We start from the raw sequence: 25,248 nt of genomic DNA, 5'->3' as shown, positions 1-25,248 counted from the left end.
CTCCATCCTTATATTTGCATGCCACACACATCCTTGCCGTCTCTTCCGTATCCTGCTCTCTCCTCTTATAACTCACACATATCAATACGAAAACCCTTTTCTTCTTCTTCCATCTTATTAAAAAAAGGCCTATTTCACTCTGTCACACTTCCACACGAACAACAAACACAAATATATCGCATAATGCCGCCCTCTTCTTTTTTTTTTTACCACGCACTCTAGCTTGTACAGAATTCTTTTTTTTTCTTTCATTGAAATAAACTACATGTAAAAAGAAACCATCAGCTCTTTCCCTCTTTTTGAACATAAATGACGTGTGTGTTTGTGTGTGTGTATTGTAGAAAAGCAGAACAGGAAACAATAGTATGCATATTAGACAAGATGGTTTTTTTATGGTACACTACGAAGATCGAATGCAAATATATGTGTTGTGTATAGAAGCGTGGTCTTTTTTTTTTATCCAGGGGGCAGCATCGTGGCATCCACGGCCTCCGTCTCCTCATACGAATGCTCTGTCTGTGCCTCATACACGTCATGCACAGGGGATCGTGGCATTGCCATCACACCTGTTTTGAATATAAGAATACACAGTCAATCAATCATGACACGCGAACCCAATTCCAAGATCAATTGAAAAACCTACCGGTTCTTGAGGCTTCCAAGACGCCAAATGGCTTGCACAGCTTCATGAACGATGTGACACGGCTTGGCTTGGCCGACATTTCAATCACAACAGAGTCAGACGAGACATCCACAACCTTGCCATCAAACAAGCGCGTCAACTCGGTCAATGCACGCAAATGGGAGAACGTCTCACGCAATGCTTCCGAGGGCGATGCATCGGGCGACTACATACAATAATCAGATCAATAAGCCATTCTCTCTCTCTCTCTCTCTGAATTGTCCGACATCCAAGATATGCTTACCCCACTATAGCGAGTCAAATTCTCATCCTCAAACTCTGCCTCCTCATCAAACTTGGCAGTGGGTAACTGTTCGTGCAAATGCTCTGGCCCCAAGATCGACACCTTGATCAACAGCAATTCACGCTCAATCAACTTGGTCTTTGTGTAATCCAAGACAGCCCAGACCGGCACCAAATCCTCCAGCTGACGTCTGGCCTGTTCGATCTGGACGTTGCGACCATTAAAGACAATGGTCATACGCGACAAGTCACGGACCTCGGTATTGGCAACGACCAACGATTCAATGTTGAAGCCACGGGCTGCCAAGATACCCGAGACACGGCTCAATACACCAGGTTCGTTTTGGACTAGGCAGTTGAGAATATGGCGGGTTTCAGGTGCTCGGCTTGGGGCTGGCGTATTGTACAAAATATTCGACACGGCTTGTTCGACGGAAGGGCCCGGCACAGCAGGAACAGGTCCGAATCGTCGTTGGCGTAAGTGTTTCTTGAATGATAACGCTGAGGTCGCCGAACTTGGTTCTGACGAAAGGAATCGGCGAGAAGACAGGCGCCAGGCCGTTGTAGTAGTTGGCTGTCAATGGCGTTATGCCCAAATTGCAAAATTCAGTGTTAGCAATTGATCAGCGTTTGGATCGCATGGCGTGCGTCATGTGTGTATATATATAGAGAATGCTTACAAGTCTTGCAGCTCCCAACAATGCTGTGCGCAACATATTTGATCGGGTGCAAAGGGCAAATACTGTTTTTTTTTTCTTTCGAACAGTTGTATTATAGACACCACACACTCCGCTGTCGTTGGTAGTTGTCAAGGTGCGTCACTTTGACGCAAGGTGATTGGTGCCAGCTCATACGGATGCATCGGTTACCATATCTCTGCCCTCGGCTTAAGGTTCCTCCTCTCTCACTCACTCACACACACTCTCTCTATTCATTCATCTACACTACCTCTTTCCCATTTTGTAAGATTGTGAGATAGTATTCACAAACCAAACAAGTTTCTTCATGATATCATACATGTGTACCCTCAATTTTGTTTTAGGGGCCTGTCACATGATTTTCCATCGGCAACAACATTAACAGCCGCAAAGTCAGTCTTTATTAGAGGCTTCTTTTACGTCCATATCACTTATGCATATACTCAATATAATACACAATTAGCATCTCTACAAAAATAAGACATCTGTTGTCTTCTAAAAAGCTTGATGCAAACAAATTTAGCTTCTGCTGGTCCGTGAACCGATTCAGTCCCGGTTGCACACGGAACTGGAAATATACCTTGTTTACCAGCTACATTCTACCTGTGGTATGAACAAGTGACTACCATCGCAAGTGACGTTCTCAATTAGATACAGTATTTGATAAACAGTTTTATAACTCTTTGATTAACTGATAATCGGGGTCCATAAGCTTTTATTGTTCGTGCGTAAAAGAGTGTAGAAAAGAAATGCCATAGTTCTATATCTATTTATTCATGTCTTGGTAACTTTTTTTGATATCTTTTCGCCACAAGTCGTTTATTAACTACTGATGCTGCCAGTTAGAGAGCCTTTTGTTTCCAGTAATGATATCGGTCTGTGTGCTCTTAACCATCGATAATTACTGAAAGGCGCAAAGGGTTACATATCAACTTGTAACTTACTGCAAAAAATACGGTTTGTGGTGGCTCTCAGGCTGATTGGTGTGTGTTTTTGATTGCTGCTGTACTGTCAAAATCCCTTTGTCTACGCCCACCAAACGATCCCCTATGCGTAACTGGTTGACTGGCTTATATGATCAATCAAACAGCATCTTAGTGACGGATTGGATAGGCGAAATAGCGGTAATGAGTGAGCAAGAGCGATACTTCGAGCGCGAGCCTAACGTCGCGTCTTCATGATGACTAATTTGAGTCGACTGTGTGCGGCGTGTCGAGCGTAGCTGCATGCTATATGCCGACATTGGATCATTTCTTGTATTGTTGACGCTGCTTTGGGCTCGTTTCTAGTATATAGAACCGCAAAATCAATTGGCTGTACAAAGATACTCTACTTGGTTACGTAATTTTCTGCTTACGATCATGTGCTTACCTTTGGAGACAAAGGCCGATCCATTCATTCTTCATTGCTTATCATGTCAGTCGTGTTATTCTGTCGACTCTTTCTAATCTAAGCAGAAAATCGTTTGGTATTATTGCTTGAACTGAAAAAAAAAGGATCTAAACGTGTAGACTCAAGCTAAAAAACTATCCGCGAGTGATGTGATGCTTGTTCCCGCTCATCAAGGCAATATGTTCATAAAGACTCTGTTTTTATGTGGCTAAATAATAACTCCAAATCGCTCACACCATCATTGAATTATCCACAAAACTAGCGATGGCTTGCAGATAATGTCAAATAAGCATGAACTCTTCGAGAAAACAAACTCTTCTTTTGGCATATTATGTCAAAGGATGGCATATATTATGATGAGTTGCTGTTATAAGAACATCAAGGAGCCCTAATAGCTACGGCAACAACTGCTACATCAAAATGGCTTGGGAGAAATGCTCTGCTGCCTTTGAATTTCTTGAACAGATTTGGCAATGACCACAAAAAAAATAGAGGGCCCTTTTTCAGCCGACGCCAAAGACAACAACATATAACCTTTACACACAATGGCTAGCAAACGACTGTTTTCAGAGAAAATCTTGGCACGCTTATCCAAATCACTGACAGAGGCTGATGTCAAGCCTCAATTTGTATTCAACGAAGCCAAACAAAAGGGATTCTGGCGACCTCCTCAGGTCAGCCTGCGTGTCCAAAATGATTTGCGCAAGGCATGCATTCAGCAAGGTGTCGATCCACTTTCCATTGGCTTACCCTCTGTACAACCACGAAAACCTCTTCGAACGAAACCAAACAAACTTGAGAAACACGAACGTACACGTTCAGAACGTCAGGAAAACATTCGCAAAAATCTCGACAAAATGCCACAAACCATTCAAGCATGGAAGGAGGTAAAAAGAATAAAATTATCTTTTTGTGTGTATTCCACCCAGACTTTTACATATAACTAATATGTGGGGGGTTTTTTTTTCATTCAGGACAAACTCAAGGAAGCTGCGAAACAAAAGACATCAGTGCCATTCTAATAACAAAACCCCCATCGCATACATATAAACCATGTATAACTTTGTATAGAGATCCAACAAATAATAAACAAAGAGCCAATTCCTTTATGTATACATGACGTTGTTTTCTCTTATGGAGGCACAGCAGCAACACTGGTTCTACTGGCAAACACCAATATCCATTTCATATTCGTCAACATGTACTTTAGTGCTTTCGTCCACAGTTCGTCTTGGTTGAACTGGACTCGTATTGATACATCGCCAATTTTGTCCTTGTGGATCCGGTATGGGAACCGCAAGCTCCTGTCCCGTTCTTCTGCGAAATCAGTCAGTTGTTGAAGACAGTTTAGAATGGCAACCATGGCATGGTCCAGTCTGCGGTTGAGGAACATCCGATTTAATCCAAATTCATTCGATCCATATCTAATCGAAAGGATTGTAGATTAGCGGTAAGTCCCACATATTACCATGAGAGAAAGAGAGAGAGAACAACACTTACAATTCATAAGATAAAACTGTGTCACCGTCCACCTTTTCTACTCGCGAAAAGGATCCCATAGGTACCAGTCGATATCTACCATGACACAAAAAGAAAAAAGGCGATATCCTAATCAGTAAAATTAAATACCTTGGAATAAATTGTGTCAAAAGCCGGCGTACGTGTGAAATTGAAACTTGAGCTTATTTGCCACGGTATACAACAGCAACAGAGTTTGACCCCAGGCAGCATTAATTTCACTCCATTCAACCTGCCAAATAAATTCGCAAGTTTAGCATAATAGCTCTAATATAAACACACAAGCACCTGCTATAAACATGTAATGAGAAACGTACTGGCTGTGAGCTCAAGCGACCAAGCCGGAACCCATTAATCGTACCGAACGGGCCTTCTTGTGAAATACAGAACGCATCGTTATACACGACCGTCTTTTGCAACCGTTCAAACTGTTTGACATCATGATCGTATTTGAGATTGATGGACGCACGCTCGCTTTGGAAATTTTCCAGCTTGAGCTCATAATCGTTATACTGTTCCCAGAACTTCTGCTCGCGTTCCTCCAACGCCTTCATTTCCACCTCCAACTCTTCCATCTCCTTGTTGACTGCCTCATGCTCTTCTCTTGCTTTGGTCAGATCTGAAAGTGCTTCGTCTTCAGCCAATTTGAGCTCTTTGACTTGCTGTTCCAAGTCTTTTAGCTCGTCGTCTGTGATCCGGCCCTCTTTGACCTTCTCCAGATATTCAATGTAACAGTCGCGTTCGAGTCCCACATCCTCAAGTTGTTTTTCCAGACTTTCTAATAACATGTCGGTACATTCTTGACACATTGGATGGTCGACGCTGGATCGGGATGACATGACGTTAAACAGCCGACTGGCGACGCGAAGTCGGTGAGATAAGCTATTGTTGCGTGATCCATTATTATCGTCAGCTGCCGCTGCTGCTGATGTACTAGAACTACTTGGACTTCTGACATGTTGCAGGTGCTGTTGTTGATGCTGCTGATGGTGCTGTTGTGACGCTGGAGAAGAGGAAGAGGATGTCCCAACCCCTACCGCAGCTGTTGTTGGAGACGAAGAAGTAGTTGCAGAAGCAGGCGTCTGTCCGCCCAGCTGTGAACGTGTCAACACCACAAACGATTCCGAAGGTAAAGGAAAACTATCTCGTTGTTGTTGCTTTTTGTGTGCAGGTGAATTTACATTGCCCTTGATGCCAACAAGTCGTCGACTCACAGGCTCAACTGTATCGCTATATCGTGCTTTGCTTTGTCGTAAATGTTGTTGGTATTGCTCTTCAGCTGAAAGCGGAGCTATGTATGTAGATTCCATATATACACACACCACGCACAACTATGCGTTAAAAGGAAAATGTCCCAACTTTTCGAGCTGCTGCGGACAAAGGAGTATATAATGCATTACCTACAAGTAGCTCAGTCGCAGCTGTGTCGAGATCGGTCAGGGTATCATCAATGCGTAGTGGTTGTTTGCATCGTTGACAATTGAACGCCATGGTGTTAAAGGGTATATATTATATCACGAGAAAAGAGACGCTGGTTCCCTATTTCCCCGCTGCCAGCAGTATTTGCATTTTTGTAGTAGTTTACCCGATTTGGACTAACCAGACGCAGCCGTACTTCTGACGCACTTCTATCCACATGTTAAAATATACTGTTCTGTTGTAGTATCCCAATGCACCGATTATCCTGGCCTGCTCACTTGTAGTATATAAGCTACGGCTGTCACTCTCCCTTGCTGTCAACTATTGTAGGAATTACATCGTGAGCAATAGAGGGTTTCTTGTTTGACTCCACCTTATGCGTCAACTCTTTGGTGGAAGCGCATGGTGGTGATGCTATTAATGATAAATGTGTTTGCGAATAGCTTCACCGAGCTTAGTACGATAAATAGGCTATAGGCTATCGCCTAACGAAGAGGGGTGTTAGTAGTGACAAAGAATTCCTTTTGGAAGATTCGCAAATGCTTATATCGATCCGTATGTAATAGCTTCGGCTACTATATGAGCGCACGCTAGGTGCGCTGGACTTTGCTGCCCGTCACACTTTCTTCTTACCTTAGAACATCTGCTTTTTGATGATAAACGACAATGTGTATCATCCGCAACAACCAAATGTGCCCATGCTCCAAGAAGAGCCCTATCTGTTAAAGAGATGGATAGCTATCTGGAGAAAAGGAAATCTGCACTTATCACATGATGAGTAAGAAGTGAGCACTCTGTCATATCTACAGTCATATACCAGTAGAGTCACTATGCTCAGCAAGCAGTAAACTAGCTTGTACTTGATCCATATGAATAGCTTCTTGACCTAAAAGTGTCGCTCTGCTTTTTTCATGCCTTTGTCAAGGAACTGAGGTGACACAAAAAATTGGTGAAAGCTGAATTTTGTGGCTTTGATTTGGGGAGCCACCCAAAAATGTTGGAAACAACAGTTTTTTTCATCCCGCCTTATACTCTCCCTCAACCCTTCATATTTCATTCACGCCATGGTAAGCGTTCTCGTCTTTGCATGTTCTTTTATTACAAGTTCCTTTTCATTGCCACGGTTTACTGATAAAGTTCCCACTTTGCTTTCACAATTAGGCAACCCACGTGTTGTTTGAATCAGCTTCCGGCTACGCCTTATTCGAGCGAGTTCAGTCTGAAGAGATTGGCGCCAAGTTGGAACAGGTCCAAAAGAACGTTACCGATCTTGCCAAATTCGGCCAAACTGTCAAGCTCAAGTCTTTCTCACCTTTCAAGAGCGCTGCTGATGCTTTGGAGAATGCCAACGATGTCTCTGAAGGTAAAAATATACTGATTGAATATATGCATTTGGGCAATCTTAAATCTGTGTACTTGTCAAACAGGCTTTTTTCAGATATCTGACATATTTAACTTTAGGTATCGTCAACGATTCGTTGAAGGCATTCCTCGAATTGAACTTGCCCAAGCCTGGCAAGAAATCCAACGTTCAATTGGGTGTCTCTGAAAAGAACTTGGCCGGTGCCATCAAGGGTGAATGTGGATTCGATTGCACAACTGACGAAGTCGTTCAAGAATTGGTGCGCGGTATCCGTCTTTGGTCGGACAAGTTGTTGGCACAACTGAAGGAAGGTGACCTCGAAAAGGCTCAGCTCGGTTTGGGCCACAGCTACTCGCGTGCCAAGGTCAAGTTCAACGTCAACCGTTCCGATAACATGATCATCCAAGCCATTGCCCTTTTGGATCAGCTTGACAAGGACGTCAACACGTTTGCCATGCGTGTCAAGGAATGGTACTCGTGGCATTTCCCCGAACTTGTCAAGATTGTCAGCGACAACTACAAATACGCCAAACTCGTCAAAGTCATCAAGAACAAGTCGGACATTAAGGACGAGCATTTGGAACCCATTGGCGAGGTTGTCGATGAGGACGAAAGCATCGCTCAGCAGATTGTGGATGCCGCACGCGCTTCCATGGGTACTGATATTTCGCCCGTCGATATGATCAACGTGTTGAACTTTGCCGACCGTGTCATCAGCTTGGCTGACTACCGCAAGAAGCTTCACGAATACTTGATCTCCAAGATGAGCCACGTTGCTCCCAACTTGGCTGCTTTGATCGGCGAGGTTGTTGGTGCTCGCTTGATCTCCCACGCCGGTTCGCTCACAAACTTGTCGAAATACCCTGCGTCTACTCTCCAGATTCTCGGTGCCGAAAAGGCCCTTTTCCGTGCTTTGAAGACCAAGGGCAACACCCCCAAGTACGGTCTCATCTACAACTCTTCCTTCATTGGTCGTGCCGGTGCCAAGAACAAGGGCCGCATGTCTCGCTACCTCGCCAACAAATGCACCATTGCATCCCGCATCGATTGCTTTACAGAACTTCCCTCTGACAAGTTTGGTCAAGCACTTCGACAACAGGTTGAAGAGCGCTTGGCATTCTTTGACTCGGGTGCTACGCCTGAAAAGAACGTTGATGTCATGAAGCGCGTCATTGATACGCTCGACGATGAAGAGATTGCTCTGCCAGAGGATAAGGAGGAGGCACCCGTCAAGACTGCTGGTGTCAAGCGTGCTGCAGACGAGTCAGTAGATGCCGCCGAAGAGCCCCAGGAGAAGAAGCCAAAGAAGGAGAAGAAGGAAAAGAAGGACAAGTCCGAGAAGAAGAAGGAAAAGAAGGAGAAAAAGGAAAAGAAGAAGAAGAGCAAGGACTAAACAGCTAAAGAACGAAACACTCTCTTGTCTCTTTTCCGTTGTCAGTGTCTTTCTCTCCCTCTCTTAAAGTAACTAACTCTCTCTCTCTCTCTCTCTCTATCTCAAACTCCTTCACGACTTGCAAAAGCCTATTATAATCTTCTTCTTGTCTTCTTTTTTTGCGCATTTTTTATGAAGTTTTATCTCTCTTTTTTTCTTTTCTCGCTTTATATTTTTCTCTGCATTGCATCCCACATACGCACTCACTCTCTTGTATACAAATTAAACGTTTTTCCTTTCTGATGTTGTACTTGTTTCGTGTTAGCTTTGTTGGCGATGTGCTTCATGGCTTGTATGCTTGCTGGTCTTTTGTCATCTGTCACCACATCAAGCACCACCAACAACACTGCTGCTGCATTATTGTTTACAGCCTTTCGCTTTGCATGTGAAATAATGACTTGGAATAATCTTATGTGACACAAACAATGCAGCACCGTTCATCGCCTACCTGATATCATGCATAAGCCACACAACCACTGCAGTACGCCTCCGGTTTGCAAAGCAGTACAATAAGTTCCAGAAGAACACCTTACGACATAAACCCGCGTGGTAAGGGAGATCGTTGCTTCTTCATGGCAGCTAGCAGTCGATATTCTCTGAGAGTAAGTGCTGTCCATTCTCCCGCTTTCCAGGCCAGAAATTTCAAGTTGGACCATGCCTTCTACTGTGTTCCTTTATTCGCTTAATTAAGCATAAGATCTAGTGTGCGTGTCACGTGTCGTCATATGTCAAGCTGGTAGCAGCATGCGTTGTGGAGGCTCGTCCTGTCTGACAATATTTCTAGTAGTAGAACGGTTATACTTCGATCGTCGCTACGTCAAAAGTTGATATGTAAGTAAGACATACACATCGTTACGATAACACTTTGTTGTGCGTCTTGGCATAGTACAAATCAAAGCTGATGTTTATCATTAGTGAGTCATCAACATCCGGTATGCTTTGCGGTGCCGCACACCATGAAACAATCGAGGATCTTCCTGTACCTAAATAAGACGGGCGTAACTATGATTGATGTGCAAGCTCATTTACTGGAGGAGAGGCGCTTAAAGATTCAATGAGTGATACGATGCATCGTGAGCCACCGATGTGTCACAAGGAGCGTATGTGTTTGTGTGTGTGGTGTGTGTGGTTTTCCAGATTTTGTCATACTTTTATTGGAATACCCAAGGATAAGAAGAAAGCTGTCAACGACATGATGATTTGTGTATGCAGGCCCGATTATCGTCATAGTAAACGCTTACTATGTAGCAACGACGTAGACTATATTAGACTTTTATCATTCAGCGCACTGTGGCGAAATCCAAAGTACAAGGCTGCATACATAACATCGAACTATATTCATATGGAAGCAATGAAATAACTGCTTCTTTTTTTTTGTTGTGCTGTTTTTCACTGCGCCATAAGATTTTCATGTGGATTAACCCGAAAAACAGTGCCAGTTTTTGGGCGCAGCATGCAGAAGATAGTGTGCTTTTTAGCATAGTACCTGGGTGGGTACTCTTGGAAGGTCATCAAGGGATGGTAAAAGGAGAGACAAGATGAGTTGAATGAGATCGATCACGAGATTATTTCTCTTTGTGTGTTGGCCATGCCACGCAGCTTTATTTAGTTTCAAGTTTTTTCTTATTTTTGCCGAGAATCCCTTTTCTTTTCTTGTTTGCATATACACAGAGCACTCTCTTTCTCTTTCTCTTTTTTTCTCTTTCTTTCCAAAGCAACCCCTCTTTCTTCCTCTTTCTCTGTTTCATACATGGCATAATGGAACGGTTTCTCAACCCTGTTAAACAGACCTACGAATCTGCGAGTCTTTCCACCCTCATTTTCCTTGAGCTCTTTTTATTCGCCGTATGTTTACACTGGTGTTTACCGCAGCGCCACCGCCAAGCCCGAACGATCAAGCTCGCTACGTCTACTGACCACGTTTGGACCATCTTGTTGGACATTCATCGATACCCACTATGGCGCTCACACGTTGTCAGTGTCCAGCCTCTACTCGGCAGCCAACACTTGGAGCACGTAGCCCGAACACGACAGCATTTGGAACACAAACAGCAAAACTATCATCAAGAACAAACAAATCCAGCTTTATTTTACAAGACACGCGTTCGTGCCATCGACATGAACCGGGTCAACGATAGCACCTTGATTCGTATTGATCGAGCCACGCGTATTTCGTCATGTACTCCTCCTCCTTCTCCGCCTCCTGAAGAGGCTTGTACGAATATCAGCGATGGAAAACAAGTACCGACACTTCAGCAACAACAACAGCAACAACTGAAATTTCCAAAATCATCCTTTGAACGTGAATGGGAAATCCATGTGCGTCCGTCCGATGATGGTTATACGCTGTTGACGCTGGTCGAAACGGTTCGAAGTGAAGGATATTTGGCTCGATGGCTGGGACCGATCTTTGGTGGATTCCATCGCGTGTCGCAGCGGTTCTTGTTGGATTTGGTACGGGAAGTGGATCGGCAGCAGAAACAGCGAGTGCTCCATAATCAAACCCTTTGCGAATCACCCGTATCATTACAACATAGTCATCAGAAACGGCATGTCTTGAATGAAGTGTACAGTACTGTAACAGTATAGCAATAACAATATCACCTATCAGCATCATCATCATTGTCAGCAACAACTGCTCTAAATACCATTACCCCACTCTTCTTCCTTCAATACTAACATATCCTCATACCCAAGTCTCTCATCATTGGTCCACATCCATTCAAGCAAACAAGATATACATATTACACATAATATCAGAAATGCAGGAAATAAGTAAATTATCATGTATTCAAAATGTGTACATCATCATCCTGCACAAACAACTATTTACATAAAAAGAGGCTAGTGTCATAGTGTCATTTTTGTTCTTTTTCAAAGTGACCATATTGCGTTGCGTTAAAGTGGGTGTTCGTAAGCGTGAAGCTGAGGGTATTGTGCCCAGTATTAATGACAAGATTGTTATCATGGTAACGGTTGTTATTGTTGTTGCTATGGCGACTATTGCTTCTGTTGTTAGTGGTAACTCTTGACGAGGTTGACGGCGACGACGACGACAGCCCGACGAGTGCGATGGCATCAGCCAAATCACTGGTAGCTTTATGAATAGCATTTCTTGCATGGATCCTGGTCGTCTTTATTGGTATACGGGAAGACTGATGCTTATGAACATCCAGTCGTTGTTTGCGTCGCTGCAGCAAATTCTTGCGATGCTTGTCAATCCCATGACATTGGCTGTTTGGATTCTTGCGCAATTTGTTAAGTTCCGTCTTGTCGAGCGTCGAAGAATGTGGCAGCGAAGGCGGCGAGCGCCAGGTATTGAAAGAGGATGTGTTGTGATTGTTTATGCGGTTATCATTTTTATTGTCCATAATCTTCCATATTCACAAGGAAAGCAGATGCAACAAAAAGTATATTTCAGGAAAGGTAGCAGAGGGGTTGTGAATTTTCTAGCGTCGGTTTATCAATGTCGAAAGCGTGATAAAACAAAATCATGCAGTGCGCGGTTTTTTCTTTTATAACCTGTGTCTATATCCAATGGCCTCCATTGCTGAACGCGGTCTTGCACAATTAAAAGCGCTATATGCAAGTGAAGCAGCTCAACTAAACCAAGAGGCTGTTCGAAAGCTTTCAAACAAATTGGGTTTAAGGTGAATATATTCCAATTGTTTTGTTTCTCATTGTTTGATGCGTAACAGCAACACGCAAAGATCTTGCGTCAGTATGACGCTTATATATTTTTCCTGTGTACAGTGCACAAGACATTACCAAGCTCGACGTTGACGCCATTGGTACATTCAACCCCGTCATTTCTTCTTTTCACTTGTTCGCTTCGTTTCTAACACGTAAAAAATAAAATATAGTAAACGCTGCCAATAATTCGCTTCTTGGAGGTGGAGGAGGTTCGTGCTTTTTATATAGGATTTTTAACTATAAAAGTTAATTATACTAACTGCAAAAAAAAACTGACACGGATTGCTTAGTGGACGGTGCCATACATGCGTAAGTAAAACTTATGTATTCTTTTACTGAAGTACTCCTGGTTATCAAGTTTTCATTCTAAGCATAATAGCCATGAAAATACAGCGCTGCAGGTCCCCAGCTTGTGGAAGAATGCAGACCCTTGGGTGGTTGTAAAGACGGGGTAAAAAATAACTTTTCACTGAATAACAGTATTAGCATCGTACGCTACATTTTGACAACAATTTGTTTTGCACATGATTTGTTATCGTGTCTAGGACGCCAAGATTACCAAGGGTTACAAACTTCCTGCTAAACGTAATGTAGACGATGCAGTAAAGGATGAAAGAGTACAAAGGAAGGGCCGGGGTATACTGATGTTATATTGTAAAAACATAGACGTGATTCATACCGTGGGTCCGCAATCAGAAAAGAAGAATGTGCTAATTAGCTGCTACCAGCGCTGCTTAGAAGTGCTGGTTGATAATGGGTTGCGATCTATCGCATTTCCATGCGTCGCTACTGGCGTGTATGGATACGATAAGGAGCGAGGTGCCAATGTAGCACTTGGAACCGTACGCCGTTTCCTTGAGAAAAACCCTGAGAAGGTACTATTTTTCTTTCTTTGTGTATACAAAAAAAAAAAAGATAGTGTAGCTGATAACGGTTGTTCATTGATTGAAAACAGATAGACAAGGTGATCTTTTGTTTGTTTAATGCAAAAGACAAAAAAATTTACCAAGGTGTGTGCACATATGGATGGAATATTACGAAACTAGTATCTTTAAGGTGGATATGCTTACTTGGATTTCTTTTGACCACACATAGAATTGCTTCCCGTATACTTCCCAGAATCAGATATCTCCTTTTAGGCGGCTTTAATAATAAAACTCGCGGTAAAATGAGATCACGGACTCCTTATTTTGTTGGATTTGTTATAGTTCTTTTCTTGATACATTGCAAAAATGCTGCCTAATAAGAACAACTGTGCGCATCAGGGTACAAATATATTATCTCAAAGTAGACGAAGGATTATAGCACAGCTATACACAACATAAAAAACAGCCGAGGTGTTATTACTTCGTAGATATAAAAAAATTATAAATATGTATAAAGAATTAGTGATTTGACTACTATTGTTACAACTTGTAAATAAAGCTTCTGTCTTCTTGATCGGTCCATCCTTCAGTAACATCCAGCTTCTTCTCTGGTGGATTGGCAATTCGGCGCTTATTTTCTCGTGCCATGAGGATACGGGCAGCCAGGAAGCAGAAAAATGCAACTGTGTTGCCAACGCAGTAAACAACCATACCTGTAGTATATCTCGGAGCTGATGATGTTTACATTTAGAATATGAGTACTTGTACAATGTTCATATATACATTGTTAGCGATAGTGTCAAAATAAAAGCTCACCTTCATGATCCAACATAACCAGGGGTCCTATGAAGGAACCCAAGGTACTGCATATAACTAGTACGCTATTATAAAAAATCTTCTTCGAATAGCCACTGACATTCGTTCCCACCATCGCGGCATAGAGGGCGCCAGCGCCACCCATGGCCCAGCTCAAGTAGTAACCCAAAAGTTTAACGGAACCATGTGGCACAGCAGCTAAGACGACGACACCAGATAAGCTAATAACGCACATGACCATTCCTGTGTATGCAATTTGTCTTATACGGCGAGCAACAATAGCAGCGCCCAAAATAAAAATAGTTGATGCGACACCGCCAGGAATTTTTAATAAAATCGATTCTGTAGGCTTTATACACATCCTGATCAGCATTTCCCTTTCTTTTTCTGTTTACACGATGGTTGAAACAAAGAAAACAATCATTCTTACAGTAAAATCACCCAGTGTACGAATGAGCTGTGCACTGAAAACCAAGAGACCGCCGTTTTGCATATTGATGCAAATTGCAGCAAGGCCGATGCAATAGAGGCGCGGTTCTTTTAATGCCTCCAAAAAGTGCTTGTAATTAATTTTTCTGCTTCGGATAACTGCATTGTCCTCCGTTCGCTTGTCGACAATGTGGCGCTCTTCTTCGGTAAGCCGTAACATCCATGATCGTGGGTTATCCAATAGGAAAAAGAAACACAAGATGCCGAGCAGTACAGTAATGGCACCAAAAATAATATGGTTCCATCTGTTGTTTCAATAAGAGCATGTTAGAACCGTCAAATCATCTTCTTAACAACACATACATAGTGATTAAATACCACTAAACCAGTCAGTAACTCACCTCCACATCTCAAGACCAAGTCGCTCACCTCCCATTTGAGATATACCCACAGCTACTAAATTACCCAACACAGAACCGACACCCTGGCACATAGTCACAATTCCAAAGTAAAACGTTTGCTCTTCACGACGGTACAGATGCGGAACAATGATATAGAGGCAAGGAAGGCAAGTTGCTTCAAAAAAGCCGAGCAAAAATCGAAGCGCCGCGAGCTGTGCGAATGTTTGTGCCAGTGCCGTGAACAGCATCACCTGGATAGTAAAATAAGCAGAACAGTAGATGAGGGAGAAGAAGAAATATGCAATATTGAAACGAATGAAAACAGTTAGTATATGGGAGTCGCATTTTTTCCAACAATACTTAAAGTGCTATAATGGATACTGTTGAAGAAGAATAAGCACACTAATAGCGTAGTACTTACCGCACCAAAGACTACAATGCAGACACCGAGATATCGCCTGATAGAAAACTTTTGAATAAGGACCTGATTTGGAATCTGCATAATCAAGTAGCCCAAAAAGAAGAGACTACCAAGCCAGCTAAATTGCGATCCAGTTATTCCAGTGTCTTGGTAGATACCAAGAACGGCTGATATAGCCAGCGACGATTTATCAGCAAACTATGTTTGTAAATACGTCAGTGAGATCTTAGTTTCTGCTCTTCATCACATTCAGAAACGCTTTTAAGCTTACCTGCACCATAACGATCCAGGTTACTAATGGCAAAAAGGTATAGCTGATTTTGCGGACTAACTTTTTCTCTGCTGCACTTTGAGCATGTTCGTCTTGAAATCCTTGCTCTGCATTATTCGTTGAATCGCTGTCGGGCGTTTTCAAAGTATCAGCATGAACAACTTCTGCCTTTTCTTCTTCTAACCGGGTGGGTGCCATTATTCAGACGTGAGATTTAAAAAAAGATGGGGTCAGGTAATATCCAGGGAAATAAATTCTGGTGAGCTCGTTATATATACCCTTCCCATGCTATTGTCATTTTGGCCCTCTTTATGTTGATGCCAATTTTATTCAGGTGTACTATGCTTGATCTTCTGTGTCTTCCATGATGGATCAAAAAAAGGAAAAAGGATAATTCTCACAAGTGATCTCACTGTAAATTTGTTCCCGCACTTTTTCAATGGGTAGCTGCTGGACATTTTGGGTTTTTCCTATAAGGGGCGCTTTGCTCGTCTGCTCGAATCATACTTTGTGAAGTACTTGAAAGAAACGCTTTGTGCACGCAGCGCCATTGGTCGATAATGCTCTTTGAAAATTATGTTTAGAGCTTAGTAGATCCCACAACGACCAAACAGTACTCTGGTTTTTCCATGTACTGTAGTGAAGACTCTCTATGTTTTCCATTCAGTTTGGCAGCGTGTATGCGCGCAGAAGAAAGTCGCTGGGGGTTTGCGTGTGTGTGTGTGTGTGTGTGTACGTGTAGCGTCATGCGATGGAGTTAAAGAACGATGGGAAGGTGAAATTTAAACAAAGCGTGAGAAGCAAACAGTAAGTATGTACGGGCTCGTATACGTTCGCCAAATCGAGCATATTTGAAAAGAGAACAGCTGCGGTTTGTTCTCGCTGCTGCTGTTGTATGATGATGGCACGCTGGATACCCAGTGCTAGAGCTAACGAGCAGTCGTGCCGGCGGATCGGATTTATGAAAATTGCCACTGACGAAAAAATTTGACAGATCCATCCCAGTGGATTTCAATGCTTATTCGTTCACCTTGTTAAGGAACTTGAGAGAATATGGCCTTTTGGCTCAGTCACCTCTATCATGTGTACAGTTGTTGAATACTAACGAAAGGAATCCTTTTACTCATCAGGGAAAAAATGATGAGTTTCCTATATGTGCTTTTACTGGCAAAGGAATAAATGTTTTGCTACGGTACCGTGTTTCGGTTTACGAGCTGCATGTAAATTTTTCTTATAAGAGCTACGTACAAGTGTATTTCGCATTGACAGGTAAAAAAATACTGAGTTTATCTGTGCGTATGCTGTAATATAATTGTTTGTAACTAGGCTTTGTATTGTTCGGTTCAGCAAAAGAAATAATTGAGATACATGAGCATATGATAGGCACGATGAGAAAAAATAGAAAAAGCTGACAAATCCCAGGTAAATGCATCAGCAAGTTATCTAATCAAATTGTTAGCTTTTTTGGTAGTACCGAAGCACTTCTTTTTTAGCTCCAGTCACTCAAATCCGGCTCGTCGTAACGGGCATTCTGTCAAAGTATTCAAAATGCAATGTGGATAGGGAGCTTAAAAGAGAATGCTCCTCAAATGTTGTAACTCCCATCACAAAAATTTACTAGAGCTTCGCTTCAGTTAGCATCCTTTAGTACTTATGTACAGATGCTATGATACCTTGTCTAAATAGATGTTTTATTGCTGCAGTTATACTTTTGACATAGAAAGAAAGAAAGCAAGGTGGATGGTGGATGCGTTAGTCAAGAAAATCAACGCGATTCGCTGAATTTACTTGGAGTTGAGCGAGAGATGTACATGGCTCTTTCATACTTATTTTGTCATTTCCTTTTGTTCCCACATTCAGATCTGTGCAAGCTCCAAATATAGCAGGTTGTGTATGGTTACATTTCCGCGGTTGACTTTGTACGGCATGTGCAGCATCATAAGGCGTCTTGCTGGTAATGCCAGAGCCTGTAGCTGTTTTCGCGCACTGGCGTTTTTGCGACCCCACACAATCCGCATATACTGTAGCCATTAAATGAGGAAAACATATTTACTTTGTAAAATGTATGCTACTGTTATCGCGAAATGTTTTTGGTAGTTACAATTTCTCAATATGAAAGGGTAGTAGATAGATATACAGTCTTCCAGCTTCTCATCTCTGGATAGCTGCTGCTGCCAAAGTTTGCGACTAATTAAAAATACATATACACATATAAAATGTGGGTAGATCATTGCTTAGAATAAATTTATAAAGAAATATGACCTAGAAGCAGCGCTATAGCTTGTAAACAAATGTCTTGTCCTCTACATCAGTAAGACCAAGAGTCACATCCGGCTCATGCTCTGGTGGGTTTGCCAGCCGTCTCTTATTTTCTCGTGCCATAATCATGCGGTTGATTAAGAAACAAAATATTGCCAAACCATTGCCGACGCAGTAAACGATCATGCCAGTGATATAACGCGGTTTTTCTCTCTCGAGCATAACCAGTGGACCTATGTCGGTATAATAAAAAAGTACATCAAAAGCTTTATGTGTTCATATTACTCTTGATCCTCTTTGATTCCATTGTAAATGTTGAAACAGAAAAAAAGGCCACAAAAAATATATAATACTTGGGTTTCTGACCTATAAATGAACCAATCGTGCCTGCTGCAACAAGGCAGCTATTGTAAAGGATCTTTTTGGTGTAGCCGCTGACATTCATACCAACGGTGGCTGCTAATAAAGCACTGGCACCGCTCATCCCCCAACTGAGGTAATATCCAAGCAGCTTGACTGAACCGTCTGGTACTGCTGCAAGAATAAGCACACCGGACAGACTAATGACGCACATAAAGACGCCGACGTATGCAACTTGATGTATTTTGTTTGCGATCACGGATGCCAAGATGGTAAGCACAGCAGATGCTACTCCGCCAGGCAACTTCAGCAAAATGCTCTCTGTAGACTAGGAGATTCGTCAAACGCAGTTAGTGGTATGTAAAACAGTTAAGGTAAGATTAATGCTCATAATTCCAATTACCGTAAAGTCACCCAGGGTTTGGATGAACTGAGCACTAAAGATGAGCAAGCCTCCGGTTTGCATGTGAGTTGTAATAACAGCAATGCAGATAAGATACAGCCTTGGCTCTTTGATGGCTTCAATCATTTGAGCGCCTTTGATTTTGTTGGTTCGGACGACAGCATTGTCTTCTGTTCTCAGTGACACAATGTGTTCTTCCTCCTTGGTAAGTCTAAGCAACTTGGATCGCGGACCGTCAACCAAGAAGAAAAACGTGACGATACCGAGTACCACAGTAATAACACCAAAGATGATATGGTTCCATCTGAATAGCGAGAATGTTATATTACTGTTTAATCCACTCATATCCACAGGTATAAGAAAGAAAGCTGTATAGTTTACCTCCACATAATAATCCCTCGACGATTTCCCATATACGAAACACCCAAAGCAATTAAATTTCCAAAAATAGATCCAACTCCTTGGCATGCAATTACGACACCGAAATAAAAAGTTTGTTCCTCACGGCGATATAAATTTGCGACAATCAAGTAGATGCAAGGTAAGCAGCTTGCCTCAAAAACTCCCAACAAAAAACGAAGTGCAGCCAGTTGCGGAAATGTATTACCCTGGGCTGTACAGAGCATGATCTTTAAGGTGTAATATAAACCATCTATTAGCTCACTGTATACTTCTTTAAGTCGTCCTACTTTTACTGTTTGCATGTAAGTAATTGAGCCGTAAGAATGTATACGCACCACTCCCATAAGAAGAAGGCAAACACCAAGATAGCGCCCAATAGGAAGCTTCTGAAGCAAAATTTGGTTTGGAATCTGATAGATGAGGTAGCCCAGAAAAAAGATACTGCCCAGCCAGCTGAATTCAGATCCTGAAATCCCCGTATCCGTATAGATACCAAGGACAGCCGAGATAGCCAGGGCTGTCATGTCCGCAAACTTATTATTCGATGCATGAAGACGTGTAAGGTTTAGCCTATCATCAAGTACGGATTCTGTAGGGTGTCTTTCTTTATACCTGAACCATCACGATCAACGTTACTACAGGCAAAAAAGTGTATCCAATTTTGCGAAGCAGCTTTTTCTCGGCAGGGCTTTTCCTATAAGGTCCCTGAAATCCGCCGCGTTTTTCTGGGTCGGCATCGGCGGAGCCTTGGTCGCCGGATGTCAAGACATTATCGGCATGAACAATGTCCTTTTCCGCAGAGTCTTCCTTATTGCCTTGTTCTTTTCTGTGTTGATTCATTTTCTTTTCTGCTGAGGGTGAGAAGAAAAAGATGAACACCACGACGAAAATCAAAGCAGAGACTCTCACCTTTATAAGGCTCTGCTATGCTGGCGAAAAAGTAGTCCACAAGGTCCAGAGCGGTTCTCCCATGTACCGCTAAACTGTATCATTATTCTCACCGATAGTTTTTCCTTTTGTCGTTATTCCCGCGGCTGTCGTTTTTTCTCTTCATGGCTACACCGCCAACAATTTCTCAGAGAAGCTATGCAGAGCATAATAGCTTTTCGAACCTGTATATTCATTATCTGACATAATCTGCTCTCGCTGCGGCGGTATGCCTCTACTATATTACTGGAATAGAAAACTTGGAATTTGTGCTGATTTAGGCCATATTGCCTGTAAACGTTAAGGTCCATTGACAACGCCGATGTACTTTTTAGAGCAAGGCAGTTTATACAAAGCTTTAGGTCGTGAGAGCTGTCGCTAGGGAAAAAAGAGATGCGTGAAAGAAAAGCAATCGGCACAATCTTTTCCCATAAAAAAGCAATAGAGAAAAATTGGAACGCCAGCTAGTGGAAGAACCTAAAGGCATATTGAAGGCAATGTGTTGTATATCAATGCATATGGTGGTATTAGACAGGAAAGATGCGACATCTGGTATGCGTATGGTGATGGTAGTTAACGACATTACATATGTTTTGATTTCTCTGTTTGTGTTCTGATGAACAAAGCAGATGTAAGAGAGATCGTGTAACCGAATACTAAAATTAACTATCGAGGGGATGGATTCAAATATCAAATCCACAAGGCTCCTTCTGCTTACCGAAGCTACTACGTGCTTTCCAAAGCTGAATAATATGCGCACTCTTGCTGGCTATTTGCAAGTTAGTGGTTCATCATTAAAAATTAAAGAAGAGAGAAGGAATTATAATAATGCCCAGAAGTTTGTTGAGCTTTTCACAGTGATTTGACTATCATTTGTAGAAGCCAAAAAGTATGTTATAACAAAGTCGGTTATTACTACAAGATGGTATCCATGATAGTGATGGTGTGGGTTCATAAGGCTTAGCTAATTGGTTTTCTAGACATTTGCTTTTGTTGCTCAAATAGGGACCCAGTTACATTGTATTTCCGCTTAAAGTTAAGAATACGTTTAGTAAGTATTATAAGATGCATTATGTGCAAGCAGTACAGTAGTAATATGATCAAAATTTGAAAACTGACAATTAACCTTTAAACTCTAGATTGATAGGGTCCTTAGCAGTAAAAGGTTGAATAAGTGGAAAAGATCAATCAGATAACCCAGCGCGGCTTCTTCACACTCCTTCGGTAAAACTAAAAGCCTGTCCTAATAAAGCAATGTCGTCCTGCACTTATGCATGATGATGATACAGCAGTCGTGTAGTGAGAAACTTTGGCACATTCTTATAAAACATACAATTACTACTGGCAGCATCTTCAGAATTATTCCAGGGATAACACACACCGTAGGATGATGAATGTAATAACAACTTCTTTTTATTGTTTATGACCACTCTTGCAAGACATTGAATAAATGAATGTATCTCCCTGACAACAAATGAAATTCATTCATCACAAAATACTTCAAAGAGCACATCTAGCTACTGACGATAAAAGCATGTAAGGCAGTAGTACCTGCTGCCATCGATTCTAGATCGACGGCAAGAAGAGCAGTGGCAGCGTACGTGTGCGCGTCTTATCCTAAATAGGAACATGTTAGCATGATGTCACTCCGACAAGCGTACTCGCAGGTCAGCTGGCCATTGCGTATCGAGGTCTTTTTAATAGCGGTTGTTTCAGCTTCTTTTGTTCCTTCCCATAACCACACTCTTTCCCTGAAATGAAACTCTTTGCGCTATCTGCAATCGTCGCTGCTTTTCTAGCCGTCTCTGACGCCGCAACCACCAAGTAATTATATACCTCTGTTTATTGCTTCATGGAAGTGGGCTGCCGTGGATTGTAGCTTGTTCTGCTATCCTGTACTATTTTATCTCCCGAGTGGCAGTGGTAGTCTTGGCGCTCCCACAAAAAAACTACACCCGTATTGTTACTATATTATGCATCAGCAGCAACAATAAGCGGTAATGCTTTGACTAACAATAATTTAATGTCTTTGTAGGGTCCCCATCAAGAAGACCAAGGAGACACCTGCTGAAAAGCTTGAACGATACAGCCACACTGGCGAATACCTGACCCAAAAGTACTTTGGTGCGCAGCGCAGCCAACAACCCACCACCCTGCAAACTTTCCAAGTCGATTCTGAGGGTCAGGTTGAACATGGTGTCCCCATTTCCAACTACATGAATGCTCAGGTAAATAGTAATATTCTTTATTATTTTCGGTAGTTTTTTTTTGTTGGGGATATGTGGATGCGTGGGTGCAGTGCGGCTAGTGTTGTTATGCTCTGCATATGTATGTTAGGTGTCAGCGCAACAAAGAATTGTGATCCTAATCGAAACTTGTTTGTTGTTTGTTAATACTAGTATTACGGCGAGATTGAGATTGGTACACCACCTCAGCCTTTCACCGTCGTCTTTGACACTGGTTCCTCCAACCTTTGGGTGCCCTCCACCCACTGCAGCTCGATCGCATGCTTCTTGCACCGTCGCTATGATTCGGGTCAGTCAAGCTCCTTCAAGGAGAACGGTACTGATTTTGCTATCCAGTACGGCACCGGCTCTTTGGAAGGCTTCATCAGCGAGGTAACAACAGAACGGAACAAAAAAAAATAGGATGGCCTGTTTGCTGCTATACGCGTTTATATGACAATAATGCATAAATGTTTCCTAACACGACTCTTCGATACTACTGTGTACTAGGATATGCTTTCTGTCGGTGGCATTGACATTAAAGACCAAGGCTTTGCTGAATCCGTCAAGGAACCAGGCTTCACCTTCGCTCTTGCCCGCTTTGACGGCATTTTCGGTCTTGGCTATGACCGCATCTCCGTCAAGGGTGTTGTCCCACCTTTCTACCACATGGTCGAGCGCGACTTGATCGATGAGCCCAAGTTCTCCTTTTGGTTGAATGGCGATCCCGAGGACGAAGACAACGGCGGTGAGCTTGTCTTCGGTGGTGTCAACCCTGACCACTTTGAAGGCGATATCGTGTACTCGCCCGTCCGTCGCAAGGGCTACTGGGAAATCGAGTTGGAGGATATCAAGTTTGGCGGAGAATCCATCGATTTGGAACCTGTTGGTGCTGCCATCGATACTGGCTCATCGCTGCTTGTTGCCCCAACAACTATTGCTGAGCTTATCAACCGTGAATTGGGTGCTGAAAAGAACTGGGCTGGCCAATATGTGCTCGATTGTGCCAACATCAAGGACTTGCCAGAGTTCTGCTTTGTCTTTAGCGGCAAGGACTTCTGCTTGACTGCCGATGACTACGTCTTGAACGTTCAAAACCAATGTATTTCGGGCTTCATGGGAATGGACATCCCCGAACCCGCTGGTCCTCTTTGGATTGGTAAGTCTCTTTGTTTTGCTTGAAAAATACAAGTGCATTGACCGTAGTGTGTTTAACTCACTTTACCGTTATATTATACTTAATTTTAGTTGGCGATGTTTTCCTCCGCAAGTACTACTCAGTGTATGACTTGGAGACTAACAGCGTTGGTCTTGCTCGATCCAAGGCCTAAAACCACATTTGGTCTTTTCTCTTTTCTGCCCTTTTCCATTTTCTGTTGTATTTTCATTTTCTTTTCCTCTCTTAAGCTACCTACAATGGCTTCATTCTATAAACGCGGTCTTGTTCATACGAAAGCATTGTATGCAAACTGAATTGTCTCTATTAAAATAACAAGTTACTCGAAAACTGTCTCACAATCTGGCTATCGTAGTGACGTGCACTAACCGAATAGACTTACCGTTGCTGTTTCACTCTATAAATGGATTGCTTCTCTGCTCGTGCGTAAATGCAATACAGATAATACGCGAGACCATTAGACTTGCTAGTAATGCAATTGGTAAAGGATAGCACGGTTTTTGTAAGTAGCTTATATTGCCTTGACATTTAGTTCCTTTTTAAAAAGACTCGAAGATGAATGTACTATGGCACTTCGAGCATCCAAAAACTTTGATGCCTATCAATGGAGCTGAAAGTTTCTAAAGCATAATAACCTTCAAGACATCTACAACGGGTGGTATGTTTATCTACTGTTGACAACACGCTTTAAAGTTTCCTAGTTGTTCGTATTATCATGTCACGAAAAAACAAACGCTGGATCCACCAGAAAAAGTACTAGATATAAGTGTAGAAGTATTTTTGGTACCATCCTCCATCTTTCAGATATCATGTTGGATTATTGCAACCTCCCACATTGGAAGAAGTGTTACTGCTTTAAGAATGTCTTGGCATCTTTTACTGATCTGCATCCGATGTGGAGGAGTAGACAACTTCTAAATTTCCTATTTAAAACGATTGCACCGTCTGCACTGCGCTTCCGAAATTATACAAAGAGGAGAATACGTCCATCGGTTATGAATATCATTACGATATATATTTTTCCTCTGCGCTATACTGAAAGAAAAAAATTCGACCAACTTTATCGTCATCAGCAAGCACAACGTCCACTAACGTCTTCGTCAAAACAAACAAAGAACCTTACTCCACCCTACCCGATCAACTGTATACATCGGCTTTCACGACGCTAGAAATTTTTTGTGAGACGAGAAACGTGTCGATGACGATGGTAGGCCTAGAGCAGTTGCAAAAACAGACGAAGTGAAGCTTGCAGTAAAACATACAATCAATCATTACTGACAGTGGACGGTGCGCAGCAGCTACACTCGCAACCGGAATAGACGTCGAATATCATGGGGCGAATGAAGACAAAGACATAGAGGACCAGGCAAAAGAATGCGACAAAGTAAATTTCTACAATGATGAGAAATCTATATACTCGTGGAAATGCTTCTACAGGGCTTTTTAGCGCTAAAGTTATTAAAAAATGACGACGACTACCGCATACGCAAAAGTAAGTACGCAAGGTTGGTACGCAAGGTTGGTACGCAAGGCTGGTACGCAAGGCTGGTACGCAAGGCTGGTACGCAAGGCTGGTACGCAAGGCTGGTACGCAAGGTTGGTACGCAAGGTTGGTACGCAAGGCTCGCAAGGCTGTTAAGGCTGGTACGCAAGGCTGGTACGCAAGGCTGGTACGCAAGGTTGGTACGCAAGGTTGGTACGCAAGGCTCGCAAGGCTGTTAAGGCTGGTACGCAAGGCTGGTACGCAAGGCTGGTACGCAAGGTTGGTACGCAAGGTTGGTACGCAAGGTTGGTACCTAAAGCTAGCTTTGTTTCGGATGCAAGAGCATCTTTCATCCTTGGCTGTTCGGT

At 42.5% G+C, this 25,248-nt stretch overlaps 10 protein-coding genes across 10 annotated transcripts; 5 read left to right on the top strand and 5 right to left on the bottom strand.

Moving 5' to 3' along the window:
• Positions 1-243: 243 nt before the first annotated feature.
• BDB00DRAFT_162578 (uncharacterized protein) lies at positions 244-2,071 on the bottom strand. The gene is made up of 4 exons (XM_053116291.1): positions 1,606-2,071; positions 927-1,499; positions 644-848; positions 244-566 (listed from the first exon to the last, which is right to left on the bottom strand). Exons 1-4 carry the CDS (start codon positions 1,639-1,641, stop codon positions 457-459), a joined length of 924 nt encoding a protein of 307 aa, XP_052982357.1. The 5' UTR covers positions 1,642-2,071; the 3' UTR covers positions 244-456.
• Positions 2,072-3,448: 1,377 nt separating this feature from the next.
• BDB00DRAFT_810450 (uncharacterized protein) lies at positions 3,449-4,111 on the top strand. Its single transcript, XM_053122544.1, has 2 exons — positions 3,449-3,902; positions 3,990-4,111. The coding sequence occupies exons 1-2, from the start codon at positions 3,561-3,563 to the stop codon at positions 4,035-4,037; spliced, it is 390 nt and encodes a 129-aa protein (XP_052982356.1). The 5' UTR covers positions 3,449-3,560; the 3' UTR covers positions 4,038-4,111.
• Positions 4,112-6,066, bottom strand: BDB00DRAFT_810449 (autophagy protein Apg6-domain-containing protein). Its single transcript, XM_053122543.1, has 5 exons — positions 5,934-6,066; positions 4,851-5,824; positions 4,677-4,765; positions 4,516-4,590; positions 4,112-4,439 (listed from the first exon to the last, which is right to left on the bottom strand). The coding sequence occupies exons 1-5, from the start codon at positions 6,022-6,024 to the stop codon at positions 4,148-4,150; spliced, it is 1,521 nt and encodes a 506-aa protein (XP_052982355.1). The 5' UTR covers positions 6,025-6,066; the 3' UTR covers positions 4,112-4,147.
• Positions 6,067-6,978: 912 nt separating this feature from the next.
• On the top strand, positions 6,979-8,993 carry BDB00DRAFT_953365 (uncharacterized protein). The gene is made up of 3 exons (XM_053129617.1): positions 6,979-7,019; positions 7,114-7,315; positions 7,414-8,993. The coding sequence occupies exons 1-3, from the start codon at positions 7,017-7,019 to the stop codon at positions 8,706-8,708; spliced, it is 1,500 nt and encodes a 499-aa protein (XP_052982354.1). The 5' UTR covers positions 6,979-7,016; the 3' UTR covers positions 8,709-8,993.
• Positions 8,994-10,388: 1,395 nt separating this feature from the next.
• Positions 10,389-11,590, top strand: BDB00DRAFT_810441 (uncharacterized protein). The gene has a single exon (XM_053122542.1). It carries the CDS (start codon positions 10,506-10,508, stop codon positions 11,334-11,336), a length of 831 nt encoding a protein of 276 aa, XP_052982353.1. The 5' UTR covers positions 10,389-10,505; the 3' UTR covers positions 11,337-11,590.
• On the bottom strand, positions 11,591-12,250 carry BDB00DRAFT_810440 (uncharacterized protein). The gene has a single exon (XM_053122541.1). The coding sequence runs from the start codon at positions 12,116-12,118 to the stop codon at positions 11,606-11,608; it is 513 nt and encodes a 170-aa protein (XP_052982352.1). The 5' UTR covers positions 12,119-12,250; the 3' UTR covers positions 11,591-11,605.
• On the top strand, positions 12,251-13,776 carry BDB00DRAFT_810435 (A1pp-domain-containing protein). Its single transcript, XM_053122540.1, has 9 exons — positions 12,251-12,397; positions 12,501-12,538; positions 12,611-12,649; positions 12,731-12,749; positions 12,834-12,891; positions 12,986-13,025; positions 13,107-13,315; positions 13,396-13,450; positions 13,536-13,776. Exons 1-9 carry the CDS (start codon positions 12,285-12,287, stop codon positions 13,577-13,579), a joined length of 615 nt encoding a protein of 204 aa, XP_052982351.1. The 5' UTR covers positions 12,251-12,284; the 3' UTR covers positions 13,580-13,776.
• Positions 13,777-13,846: 70 nt separating this feature from the next.
• Positions 13,847-15,842, bottom strand: BDB00DRAFT_758892 (major facilitator superfamily domain-containing protein; the record flags this gene model as incomplete). The annotated part of the gene is made up of 6 exons (XM_053119094.1): positions 13,847-14,037; positions 14,123-14,471; positions 14,553-14,856; positions 14,953-15,203; positions 15,374-15,571; positions 15,645-15,842. 6 exons carry the CDS (start codon positions 15,840-15,842, stop codon positions 13,847-13,849), a joined length of 1,491 nt encoding a protein of 496 aa, XP_052982350.1.
• A 1,858-nt stretch (positions 15,843-17,700) lies between these two features.
• BDB00DRAFT_162324 (major facilitator superfamily domain-containing protein) lies at positions 17,701-20,214 on the bottom strand. Its single transcript, XM_053116290.1, has 6 exons — positions 19,681-20,214; positions 19,404-19,601; positions 19,048-19,295; positions 18,667-18,970; positions 18,270-18,591; positions 17,701-18,136 (listed from the first exon to the last, which is right to left on the bottom strand). Exons 1-6 carry the CDS (start codon positions 19,906-19,908, stop codon positions 17,919-17,921), a joined length of 1,518 nt encoding a protein of 505 aa, XP_052982349.1. The 5' UTR covers positions 19,909-20,214; the 3' UTR covers positions 17,701-17,918.
• A 1,472-nt stretch (positions 20,215-21,686) lies between these two features.
• BDB00DRAFT_810428 (endopeptidase) lies at positions 21,687-23,745 on the top strand. The gene is made up of 5 exons (XM_053122539.1): positions 21,687-21,819; positions 22,031-22,223; positions 22,395-22,613; positions 22,731-23,379; positions 23,469-23,745. Exons 1-5 carry the CDS (start codon positions 21,752-21,754, stop codon positions 23,549-23,551), a joined length of 1,212 nt encoding a protein of 403 aa, XP_052982348.1. The 5' UTR covers positions 21,687-21,751; the 3' UTR covers positions 23,552-23,745.
• The last annotated feature ends 1,503 nt before the right edge of the window (positions 23,746-25,248 follow it).

Source organism: Zychaea mexicana (assembly GCF_025766255.1).
Source record: "Zychaea mexicana strain RSA 1403 chromosome Unknown BDB00scaffold_16, whole genome shotgun sequence".
Lineage (NCBI taxonomy): Eukaryota > Fungi > Mucoromycota > Mucoromycetes > Mucorales > Lichtheimiaceae > Zychaea > Zychaea mexicana.
This window is presented reverse-complemented; position numbering and strand designations above follow the sequence as displayed.

Coding starts and splice junctions, on each gene's coding strand:
- BDB00DRAFT_162578 (XM_053116291.1), bottom strand. CDS start 1,641: ATGTTGCGCACAGCATTGTTGGGAGCTGCAAGACTT. Junction 1,500..1,605: donor TGTTGGGAGCTGCAAGACTT/GTAAGCATTCTC, acceptor CGCCATTGACAG/CCAACTACTACAACGGCCTG. Junction 849..926: donor ATTTGACTCGCTATAGTGGG/GTAAGCATATCT, acceptor TATTGTATGTAG/TCGCCCGATGCATCGCCCTC.
- BDB00DRAFT_810450 (XM_053122544.1), top strand. CDS start 3,561: ATGGCTAGCAAACGACTGTTTTCAGAGAAAATCTTGGCACGCTTATCC. Junction 3,903..3,989: donor CCATTCAAGCATGGAAGGAG/GTAAAAAGAATA, acceptor TTTTTCATTCAG/GACAAACTCAAGGAAGCTGC.
- BDB00DRAFT_810449 (XM_053122543.1), bottom strand. CDS start 6,024: ATGGCGTTCAATTGTCAACGATGCAAACAACCACTACGCATTGATGAT. Junction 5,825..5,933: donor TGCGACTGAGCTACTTGTAG/GTAATGCATTAT, acceptor CTACATACATAG/CTCCGCTTTCAGCTGAAGAG. Junction 4,591..4,676: donor CTCAAGTTTCAATTTCACAC/GTACGCCGGCTT, acceptor GTGTCATGGTAG/ATATCGACTGGTACCTATGG.
- BDB00DRAFT_953365 (XM_053129617.1), top strand. Junction 7,316..7,413: donor TGCCAACGATGTCTCTGAAG/GTAAAAATATAC, acceptor ATTTAACTTTAG/GTATCGTCAACGATTCGTTG.
- BDB00DRAFT_810441 (XM_053122542.1), top strand. CDS start 10,506: ATGGAACGGTTTCTCAACCCTGTTAAACAGACCTACGAATCTGCGAGT.
- BDB00DRAFT_810440 (XM_053122541.1), bottom strand. CDS start 12,118: ATGGACAATAAAAATGATAACCGCATAAACAATCACAACACATCCTCT.
- BDB00DRAFT_810435 (XM_053122540.1), top strand. CDS start 12,285: ATGGCCTCCATTGCTGAACGCGGTCTTGCACAATTAAAAGCGCTATAT. Junction 12,398..12,500: donor TCAAACAAATTGGGTTTAAG/GTGAATATATTC, acceptor TCCTGTGTACAG/TGCACAAGACATTACCAAGC. Junction 13,026..13,106: donor TTACAAACTTCCTGCTAAAC/GTAATGTAGACG, acceptor GTAAAAACATAG/ACGTGATTCATACCGTGGGT.
- BDB00DRAFT_162324 (XM_053116290.1), bottom strand. CDS start 19,908: ATGAATCAACACAGAAAAGAACAAGGCAATAAGGAAGACTCTGCGGAA. Junction 18,971..19,047: donor CGAGGGATTATTATGTGGAG/GTAAACTATACA, acceptor CTCGCTATTCAG/ATGGAACCATATCATCTTTG. Junction 18,137..18,269: donor CACGATTGGTTCATTTATAG/GTCAGAAACCCA, acceptor ATACCGACATAG/GTCCACTGGTTATGCTCGAG.
- BDB00DRAFT_810428 (XM_053122539.1), top strand. CDS start 21,752: ATGAAACTCTTTGCGCTATCTGCAATCGTCGCTGCTTTTCTAGCCGTC. Junction 22,224..22,394: donor CCAACTACATGAATGCTCAG/GTAAATAGTAAT, acceptor TGTTAATACTAG/TATTACGGCGAGATTGAGAT. Junction 22,614..22,730: donor TGGAAGGCTTCATCAGCGAG/GTAACAACAGAA, acceptor ACTGTGTACTAG/GATATGCTTTCTGTCGGTGG.